This window comes from Artemia sp. Qi Xiang Cuo, chromosome 6, assembly GCF_049724085.1.
Source record: "Artemia sp. Qi Xiang Cuo chromosome 6, ASM4972408v1, whole genome shotgun sequence".
Lineage (NCBI taxonomy): Eukaryota > Metazoa > Arthropoda > Branchiopoda > Anostraca > Artemiidae > Artemia > Artemia sp. Qi Xiang Cuo.
Window position 1 is genome coordinate 45,725,484 of NC_142799.1, and position 11,005 is coordinate 45,736,488.

Here is an 11,005-nt window from a genome sequence, read left to right on the forward strand (position 1 = left end):
AGGCTAATTTAAAAAAGTGAAAATATAGAAACTTTGTTGATAGATGACCAGTTGGCTATTTTAAACTAAAGTTTATATAGGGTTTCCACCCTGTGACTATTGGAAAAAATTACTTTATAAGCTTATATAGTGTTACTATCTAATCTCCTTATAATTAAAAACATTTTTGTCATCTAGTGGGAAAATTTGGCCCATCATTATAGGAGAAATCTATATTTGCCAACTAGTTGACAAGAAATGTTACCCCAGCAAAACTTTCATTTCCCAACTAGTTGACAAATAACTTCTGCCCACCATTACTTAATTTTGTCAACTAGCTGAAAACAAACATTGCTCCAGAAAACAATTCATTGTCCAACTAGTTGACTAGTAGCTTCTTCTCGGCAAAGCTTTCATTTTCCAACTAGTTGGAAAATGACTAATAACTTCTCCCTGTAAAATTATAGTTTAGTTACTTTTTTACATCTTGGGAAGAGGTTTGGTTAGGAAAATGAAACTTCCAGGGATGGGTCTACAGACTAAAGTAAGTCCAGGGAAGGTATTTTGAAGTACCTACCTCCACTACTTCATCCTCTAGAGGGCAGTGACCTTTGATGATCTTTAAAAATCCTTTTGTTATGAAAGAAAACCATGCAAAAAGGATCTTCTGCTTAAATGAAGTACAAGAAATTTGCTTTTAGCTTCACAAGTTTGCTCAATCCCAATTTATGAGGTTCCAAAGATCTACAAAAACAATTCCTAAATTTAGAAAAAATCTGCTGATATGGCTTAAAATTCTACTCAAATAACAGGAATTGCATTCGCAGAACTAGAACAAGAGAAAAAGAAACTGATAACTGAAAACTAAGTCAAATGTTGTTTTGTCAAAATTTCAATAGGTATAGAAATTTGCCTACCTGTCAAGTAGGCAAATTTCTAAGACTTAGAAATCCAAAAAGGATTAACCTGGAAGTTAACCCTTAACTTCCTTGGATTTAAGGAAGTTGAGCCCAATACCTTCCCAGAGTATGTTTTTGGCCCTGGATTCATTACTGAAAGATTCATTTTCCTAACTTGACACCTTTCCAAGATAGCAAAAAGTAGATGAACTAGAATTTTACCACTTCTCCCCAGCAAACTATGTTTTTCCAACTAGTTGACTAATAACTTATCCTCAGCAACACTTAATTTTTCCAACTAGTTGACTAGCAACTTCTCCCCAGCAAAACTTTCATTTTCCAACTAGTTGACTAAGAACTTCTCCCCAGCAACATTTAATTTTGCCAACTAGCTGGAAATGAACGTCGCCCCAAAAAACAATTTATTTCCAACTAGTTGACTAGCAACTTCTCCCCAGCAATACTTTCTTTTTCCAATTAGCTGGAAACAAAATTACCCTATAAACACTTTTGTTAGCCATTTAGTTCAGGTTCAGGTTCATTTATTATTCAATCTTACATAATGACACTAAATATATACAGATATCTTGCAGTGAGACAAGCTCGTTTTGCACAGATAAAAAAAGAAAAACAATAAAGAAATATACGGATTTTCATTCAAAATGGTAGACTTCACAAACAAATATAAATAAATCAATAAATTTAAGGTTAATTACTCACCACATCACGGCAGACACCCACCCGACGATACATAAACAACTCTCAACCAACAATGGGACAAGAAGAAGGATATCAAGATCCGAGAGAGATCGAAAAATAAAAAGAGAAAAAAAAAAAAAAAAAAAAAAAAAAAAAAAAAATGAAAATATTATTTGACTAATAAAATAATATTTTATTATTTCCTTGGAATAATTTCTTAGCCAAGAATGTGAAGAGAAAATGGAAAACATACTATTCTCAGTCCATTGGTCCAAAAATAATTGGCAGTACATACTTTTAACAAAAGCACTACAGCTAAGGTAAATCAAATGAAATGAATTCAGGAGCAAATAGTCTGGAAGCCAGGGAACTGAAAGTCTTCTTCTATAAGTGTGCTTTCCAATTTCAGTCAGCACTCTGCAAGATAGTCTTACCCCAGGTTCACAGAGATGCAATTTCACACAAAAATGTGCAGTTTTGCATGACCCACCAAGCTCCATCCATTGCCCCAGAAAACAATTTATTTCCAACTAGTTGACTAGCAAATTCTCCCTAGCAATACTTTCTATTTCCAACTAGCTGGAAACAAACTTACCCTATAAATACTTTTGTTGGTCATCTAGTTGGCAAGTAACTTTTCCTCAGAATAATTTTTAGCCAACAACATGAAGAGAAAACAGAAAACATACTATTCTCAGTCCATTGGTCGAACAAAAATTGGCAGTATGCACTTTTAACAAAAGCACTACAGCCAAGATAAATCAAATGAACTAAATTCAGGAGCAAAGAGTCTGGAAGCCAGGGAACTGAAAGTCTTCATCTATAAGTGTGCTTTTCAATCTTAGGCAAAACTGCGCAAGATAGTCTTACCCCAGGTTCACAGAGATGCGATTTCACACAAAAATGCACATTTTTGCGTGACCCACCAAGTTCCATCCATTGCCTGATGCCCATTTCTGTGTTACAATGGCTTTATGCATGCATTGAAATACTTCAACTCATCCATTGAAACACATCTGTTTAAGTGCTTAGAGGTGGTAGATGGTGTTTTAACAGATATACTGGACTGGATTCAGTGGCGTAGCAAGGACTTGTGACACCCAGGGTGGACTTTCAATTCGTCCACCTCCCCCTCTCAACAAACATTTAAACATTGTCGAGTTTTATTTGTTTATGGTGGAAACGTACAATTAAACAAGCTATTTCAAGTGTTTAAATTAAGGACTGAAAGGAAAGGCAAATTCCGTACTGTGTAACACTGGTATATAAATATTTTAATGTAAAAAACTTTCATAAATTCAAGCAAATTACAGAACTTTTATAAATATTAACAATATTATTACAATATCAAACAACACCATTTTAATTTGTTGCTTACATTAAGTAAGGCTAAAATGGGCACGGGCTTTTATTACAAACGTTTTAAGAGGAAATACAAGAATAGCTCTAGCTTTTGTATTTTGCTCTAGGCCAATCCATGTATTTTTGTACTTTGACTTCAAACACCTAAGTGATTGAAAGATACATATATATTTTTTTTATCTTCACAAGTTTAACAAAATGTACTATATTTAAAACCCTAAATGTCTAAAAAAAAAAAAAAATCATAAAAACATAAAAAAGGTCTTGAGTGGTATATTCATCTAATTTATAGCTTGATAATGAAAATATCTCCAAATGCATCATAAAATCTCCTTCCCCTCTCTTCATAGGTACAATGATTTCCCTTCTTCATTTTAGAATAATTTTTCAATCTAACTCTCTTATATTTTCAGACCTTTGAAAATTAAATAGAATAGCAAAAGAAAACAAAATTTAGACTCATGGTCCAGCTGTCTAAAATAACTCTCTTGGCATCAATGCTCAGAATTATACTCAGAGTAAACGTGTTCAAATGAAATTCTTAATCACAAGTCACAAGAGAATCTTCGATGAAATGATATAGTCTTGTAAACATTATGCTTTTACTAGCATAGGAAGAAAGGCAGTAATTCAATGATCTATGTCTGGTTTTGATGTGTAGTAAATAGATGAGACAAAAACTTTGGAAAGTAGTGAAAAAATTATGTCAAGTTAAAGGAAAGTGATAGTTACAAGGGGTGGATTGCCACTAGTGATAAATCACTAGGGGTGGTAACCCTGAACAAGAGGAAATTTTTGGGGAATCAATCTTCTTTTGAGAACACAGATTTTTGGGGAAATCCCCAAAAACTGAGGGATAGTGGAAGCACTGGTATTTTCAGACAAAATCTGCCAACAAATTTTACTATTTTGTGCAAACTACCCCACTTTTTGCATGGCCGAGCACAACTTGTGTTTTGACAGCTTTTCTTAGAGCAAAAATTATTTATATATATAAAAACAGTATTTTCAGACAAAATCTGCCAACAAATTTGAAAACTACCAAGTAGCATTGCTACTTTGCTACCCCACTTTTTGCACAGTGGGCCCTAATCAATCATAAGTCCTTTTGGACAAATTTTTGTTACCCCTTCAGGAATGGCACCTGGGGTGGTCCCCCCCCCCCCACTGCATCCCCTTCCGTTGCTAGTGTCTAGGTTGGTGTTAATAATTTCACATTTTTGCTACATCCACTCTGCATGAGCTGTTTTGCCTAATAAAAAAAAAAACGGATCTGTGTGAACCAAGGTTTAACTCAAGTGCAATATTTCAGCTGTCAAATCAACCAGGATATAGATTAATGAAGTGTGCTTCTATTTTTCTTGCATTTTACAGTGAGAACTATTTTGAGGCTAGCCTCAAATTGTAAATTTTCTCTGCAACTTTAACTTGCTTAATTTGTCTTAACTAACACTCTCCTAACTGCATTGCTAAGATTGACCTTGGCTGCGTGGCTAAGATCTCCAACTTCTGTCAACAAAGACTATGAAAATGAATTTGCCTCTCAGTTGTCCCACAGTTTTTTTCTTTTTTAATTTTTGTAGTAGATTTTTTTTGACAAAGCAAAGGGTAATTGAATTTATTGCCAGAAAATTGTCCTAAAACTGGCTTCTGTGAAGAAGATTATCATTGAGCAGAAAAACTCAGAGAAGGGGCATATGCGGATGGAATGCAATCCTGCACAAGCAACCATACAAGCAAAAATCAACAGAATGAAAATTTATGTCCCCCAAAACTATATTTGAACTATTACAGAAGCAAGGAAGAATTCTGAACTGGTTGTCACCCTTTTTCTGATAGCCTTCTAGACAAAAAGATATACTTAACCTGTGTCTGCTTTATTTTAATTGAAGCTGTTTAATTTTGTTTTTGTAGACATTGGTTATCAACAAAATAAATCTTACAGGATATGCAGTTAGCTACACTTTGTGCATAAGAATGATTGCATATCTCCTTAGAACTAAACTCATATCACAGATCCTGTTTTTATATTAACATATATGTTAAATTTTCTGGTGAACTAATTAAACTAGGAAAAAAAAACTAATATATGACTGTTTTTTTTTTCCTGGACAATATACCAAGTGCTGTGCTTTAAATATTGCAAATGATGCAATCAAAGTAAAAACACATTTGGTTTACAATCAAATCACAAAATCAACTTGCTTCAATGTTTAAAGTCAGATCACAGAATCAATCTCTTTTGTTTACAATCAAAGTATATATACATCTGGTTAAAATCAAATCACAGAATCAACTTGCTTCAATGCTAACAGTCAGATCATAGGATCAATCTCTTTTGTTTACAATCAAATCTCAAAATCAACTTGCTTCAATGCTTACAATCAGATCACAGAATCAATCTCTTTTGTTTACAATAAAAATATAAGCACATTGGTTTACAATCAAACCACAGAATCAACATGCTTTGATTTGACATTTAGACCACAGAATCAAACTATTTTGTTTACAATCAATGTATAAACAAAAGTATATTCTGAAAAGAATAAAAACTAGACAACCTGTGGCTTCCTCCATTTTAAAAATTGAAAAAATCCATTTTTAGAAGGGTTGTTTGCATTAGTTCTTATACTTTTGGAGTGTATGAGAAAAGCTTATAGCTTCCCCTGTTTTAAGAACTTAAATTCTTCCATTTTAAAAATTGAAAAATATTTGTTTTTAGAATGGTTGTTTGCATTAGTTCTTACACTATTGAAGTGTATATGACAAGCCTATGGCTTCCTTCATTTCAAAAACTCAAATCTTTCTCCATTTTAAAAATTGAAAAACTTTGTTTTTAGAAGGGTTTTTGCATTAGTTCTTATACTATTAGAGTATAAACTAAGCCAATGGCTTCCTCAATTTTTGATTAAAAAAATAAACAACATAAATTCTTATAAAAGATACACTGTTCTAGTAAAAACTCATAACAAAAATGTGCCCTCTACAAAAGTAGCATATCAGCTTCAAATGCCTTGCTTTGCAAACATGTGAAAAAAAAAAAAAAATCTTTTTGCAGTGAAAATTATTGAAGACACCATCCCTCTTGATAACTTGTTTTTATACTGAGTGCAAGAATTTGTACCTCTTTTGCTGTAGTGCCTTTGTCAAAAGTGCATACAGCCAATTTTTGCAGGACCAATGGACCAGGAATGGTATGTATTCTGTTTTCTCTTCATGTCATTGGCTAAGAAATTATTCTGAGGAAAACTTACTTGCCAACTAGATGGCTAACAAAAGTGTTTATAGGGTAAGCTTGTTTCCAGCTAGTTGGAAAGTAAAAGTTTTGGTGGGGAGAAGTTACTAGCTAACTAGTTTGAAAATGATTTGTTTTCGGCAAAAATGTTTGTTTCCAGCTAGTTGGAAAAATTAAGTGTTGCCAAGGAGAAGTTATTAGTCAACTAGTTGAAAAAATAAAGTTTTTCTGTCTAACTAGTCAACTAGTTAGAAAATGAATTGTTTTCTGCAAAAATGTTTGTTTCTAGCTAGTTGGCAAAATTAAGTATTGCTGGGGAGAAGTAATTAGTCAACTAGTTTGAAAATGAATTGTTTTCTGGGGCAATGATTGTTTCCATCTAGTTGGAAAAGGAAAGTATTTCTGGGAACAAGTTACTAGTCAACTAGTTTGAAAATGAATTGTTTTCTGGGGTAATGTTTGTTTCCAGCTAGTTGAAAAGAAAGTGTTTCTGGGGAGAAGTTAATTGTCAACTTGTTGGAAAATAAAAATTTTGCTGGGAGAAGTTACTAGTCAAAGAGCTGGCAAATATAGCTTATTTCTATAGGGGTTCAAACTAACCAAATTTTCAAACTAAATGGGGAAAATGTTTTTAATTACAGTACAAGGAGATTGGATAGTACCATTTTATATAAGCTTATAAACTGATTTTTTCCAATAGTCAAAAAGTGGATATTTATTTATATATACATGGGACATTAAGAGCCAACTACTTAGCTAATTTTATAAAGTATATACAGTTCTCTTATTAGCTGACTAGCTGGCTGAAGTGTATATATTGGTAATATCTAATAGCCAACTGGTTGGCTAATCTAGGCATGTGTATATAGCTGAGACTTTAATAGCAAACTATTAGCTAATTCTACTGTGTATTAGAAACTTAATTGCCAGCTGACTAGTTTGCTATCTTAAATTAAAGCTTATATATACCTGGGATCTTAATAGCAGACTAGTTCCAAAAGTATACTAGAAACTTTATTGATAGCTAACTAGTTGGCTGTTTTAAACTAAACTTTATAATATTTACTTGGATAATAATTCTGTTTGCTATTCAAGCTGTCTCTTCAGACTAGTAGCCTACCTGCAGTTTGGCAGACAGCCTTAATTACTCCAATATTCAAGAAAGGATCTAGAACCCAGCCCAAAAACTATCAACCTATTAGCCTGAGCTCAGTTGTGGCCAAACTTATTGAAGGGATAATCAATGATGCAATTATAGCACATATGATCAAGAATGGTTTTCTTTTTGGTGGTCAGCATGGTTTCAGGAAAGGCATATCTATTGAAACAAATCTTATGCTAGCTTACAAATCTGTAACTGATCTGCTGGAGCAGGGTTTCCCAGTCGACGTGTTCTTACTGGATCCAGCTAAGGCCTTTGATAAATTGTCTCGCTTCTACCTGATTATCAAGCTGTTGGCATATCAGACAGACAATGATGTTGTCCAGTGGATTTACAGCTTCCTATCCAGCAGAACCCAGATTGTTGCTGTATATGATGAAAGAGGTGACCTCATCTATTCCACACCAGGTCACATTAAGAGTGGTATTCCCCAAGGGACCAAACTAGGCCCAACACTGTTAAACCTTTACATAAATGACACTCCTGAGGTGGTCAAGAATGGATTAGAACTGTATGCAGATGATTCCAAACTCTTTGGTCCAGCAGCCTCTATAGAAAATTGCTCTTCTCTGCAAGAAGATCTCAACAACCTCTGTCTGTGGGCAACAGCCTGGATGCTTGAGTTCAACTCACACAAATGCAACGTCCTTCATCTTGGTCTAAACAAACCCTGCTATAGTTATCACATCATTGACTCAGCAGGTCACAATATGCCCTTTCAGAGTGCCGAGGAAGAGCGTGATCTTGCGGTATTAATTGACAATAAGCTTAAGTTTCATAGTCACTGTCAGAACCAAGCAGCTAAGGCAAACAAGGTCCTTGGTTTGATCAAGCGATCAGTAACAAGCCACCAACCAAGAGTTATCAAGAAGCTTTACACAACCCTTGTTTGTCCCCATCTTGAGTTTGGTATGTTGGTTGCCAAACCCCACTTTAAGTGTGTCATGGAGATTCTTGAGAAGATCCAGCGTAGAGCAACCAAGTCCCCTTTTGGAAAAAAAACAAATCTCTTACAAGCAACAACTAGAAACGCTTGACCTACCTACCTTAATTACTGTAGAGAGAGAGAGGAAATGTCATCCTTGCATTTAAGATGATGACCAGTGACACCATGAAGCCCATTTTTGATCACAATGAATATACCAGAACACAGGGAAATCCTATAAAAATGCCTCAAAAATTTAGCAGAAAGCACAAGAAGTTCAACTTCTTCACCAATTGTACTGTTCCATTGTGGAATTCACTTAGTAAATCTACTGTGTCAGCCAGATCAGTTGATAGCTTCAAGGTTGGTGTTGACCATGATTGGAGTGACAAGTCATTGAAGACACAGTGAGACAAACCAGCATCATGGAGTAGGATATATTAGATGCCACCTGCCCCTTTTAACCCCCAAATATGCACAGCCACTGATACATACAGTGAACCCAACAACAAAACCAAACTGTCCTGTAAATATGAAAATTGTGTTAATTGTCATGTTGTTATGAACTGTTGCCCTGTATATATGTAAATAGTGATAATCCAACTGTGACATGAAGATTATCAAGTCAATGTTACCTGGCAACATCTACAGGTTCTTTAACCTTAGTTGCTAGAAAATGTAATTTAAGGTAATAGCCAACTACTTAGGTACATAATCTACATATATCTACATAACTATAGTCTACATAAATCTATTATTAGCTGACTAATTGGCTAATTAAGGCTAAAATTTAAATAAAGATTAGCCTATATCTAATAGCTGACTGGTTGGTGATAAAGATTCCTAAAGGTTATACAATTCCATCAATTTTAGCTGCCTAGTCAGCTAAAAAAAAAATAAATCTATATGTAATGATTGGCTAAGGATTTTTTCTCTAGCCTATAGGCTATATAAACTTTAATATTGTATATTAGCTGTATGATGGATAGGCCTATCTGTTTCTCTCTTCTTTACTTTTTTTTGTTTTGTCATGATTAGGAAGTGTAGTCTCAGAAATTAGGCAGTCAATATATACAAAATCATATTATTAAGTTAGGACTAAAATGAATACACCATTTGATGCCTTTTTTTATGCTTATTATGAATATAATAAGCATTTCTATCGTAAATGAATTTCCGCCCCCCCTATATCTGCCACTTCAGGGGTAGGTTAGGTATAGCCTATATCGGGGGGGGGGGGCTGAAATTCATTTCCAATAGAAATGCTTATTATATTGGTAATCAGCATAAAAAAAGGAATCGAATGGTGTATTCACTTTAGTCTTAACTCAATAATATGATTTTGTATATATTGACCAATTAGGCTAGCCTATTTAGGCCTACAGGTGGGCTATGGCACTGATTAGGCTATTATTTTTTAGTGGGCTAGCCTATAAAATCTATTTTGCTAAAAGGAAACATGCTTGTACAAACATTGAAGCAAAATTCTTGATGTTTCACCACCAAATTTTCAATGTGTCCTAAGTATTCTAGGTCTAGCCTACTGTAAATCCCTACTCCTCTCTAATGTTCTCTAACAATAAAAAAACATTTGTAATGGATACTAAATCGCAAGACTAACTTTTGCTTTCATCGATAGCTCTGGATTATCGGTCATTATTGCGTCTCGGTTAAATTAAAATTAAGTTGTCCAAGATAAATCATACGAGTCAAAATTTCAAAATTTACTGCGTTTACTATGTTGTACCACCACTGCAATGAAACGCGAAAAGTCACAATTTTCCCTTAGAATAAAGCACCCAAAAATCACTAGAAGACAAAATAGAGGTGAAAGGCTCAGTAAACCGAACATGTTCAAATCTATAAAGAAAAACAATTAGTATGGTGACACTCACCTCCAATAACTGGTGATAAATTGTACTTTATCAGATACTAACGCTGTTGCCCTCATTACCTAAGTTTAATGTAGTAAGATTTACCGGAATGAAATGTAGGTATGTATACATGTATTTCCAAAAATAAGCCATAGGAAAAAAAAACAAAATAAAAATAACAAAACTAACAAAAAACACAAATAAATTAAAAAGAAAAATGTACCTATATATGACACGTTTTCACTTCTTCTTCTTAAAAAAAAACACCTGGAATCCAAAACGGACTCCTTTCGGCTTCTAACTGCACTTTTCTTCTTCTTAGTTAGAAATCACTTGGACTCCATCATTTGGTGTCTTTCTGGCTTTGAAGTTGGTGGATTCTCCTCCATAGCATTAAATTTATGTTCTTCCAAAGGGGGGGGGGGACTAAATTGGCTTTTTCATAAGGGCCAAACAAGAGAAGCGTAGGGTCCTGCTACCATTTTCCCGCAATTTAAGAGTAAACTCGGCAGATACCTCTACGGCTTTTACAACAGGACCCTCCCCTTCTTCTACTTGTCGACCCCTCTTCTTTAAATTTACGATACTTCGGAAGAAGTTACTCACTCAAATAACATCTAAATTCATTAACACACCAATTGCGTCTATGTAAAACTTCTTTTAGATGGAAGCTGGCAAGGGAACATCCACAATCAGGTTAATATCTAGTGGAAGTTTAAAATTTTGGGATAGGGTATGCAGTTTATAAATTCCAGGAGTACTTGCAACGCATTCAAAGAGAAGCTGTTGCAAAGTTTCTTCAGTCAAGTTGCAGAGTCTACAATTTGGTTCACTATACTGCTTCCATCTGAATTCTACTTACTGCTAAGC

The 11,005-nt window shown here is 34.3% G+C and overlaps 1 protein-coding gene across 1 annotated transcript in view; it reads right to left on the reverse strand.

Annotated features, from left to right (window-relative positions):
• The window catches only part of Gas41 (YEATS domain-containing protein 4 Gas41), a 32,989-nt gene extending 23,009 nt beyond the window's left edge, over nt 1–9,980 (reverse strand). Inside the window, exon 1 of the mRNA XM_089090219.1 lies at nt 9,883–9,980. Within this exon, the coding sequence (XP_088946345.1) occupies nt 9,883–9,918 (36 nt within the window). The 5' untranslated portion in view covers nt 9,919–9,980. The remainder of the gene's footprint in view (nt 1–9,882) is intronic.
• Nucleotides 9,981–11,005: the final 1,025 nt, after the last annotated feature.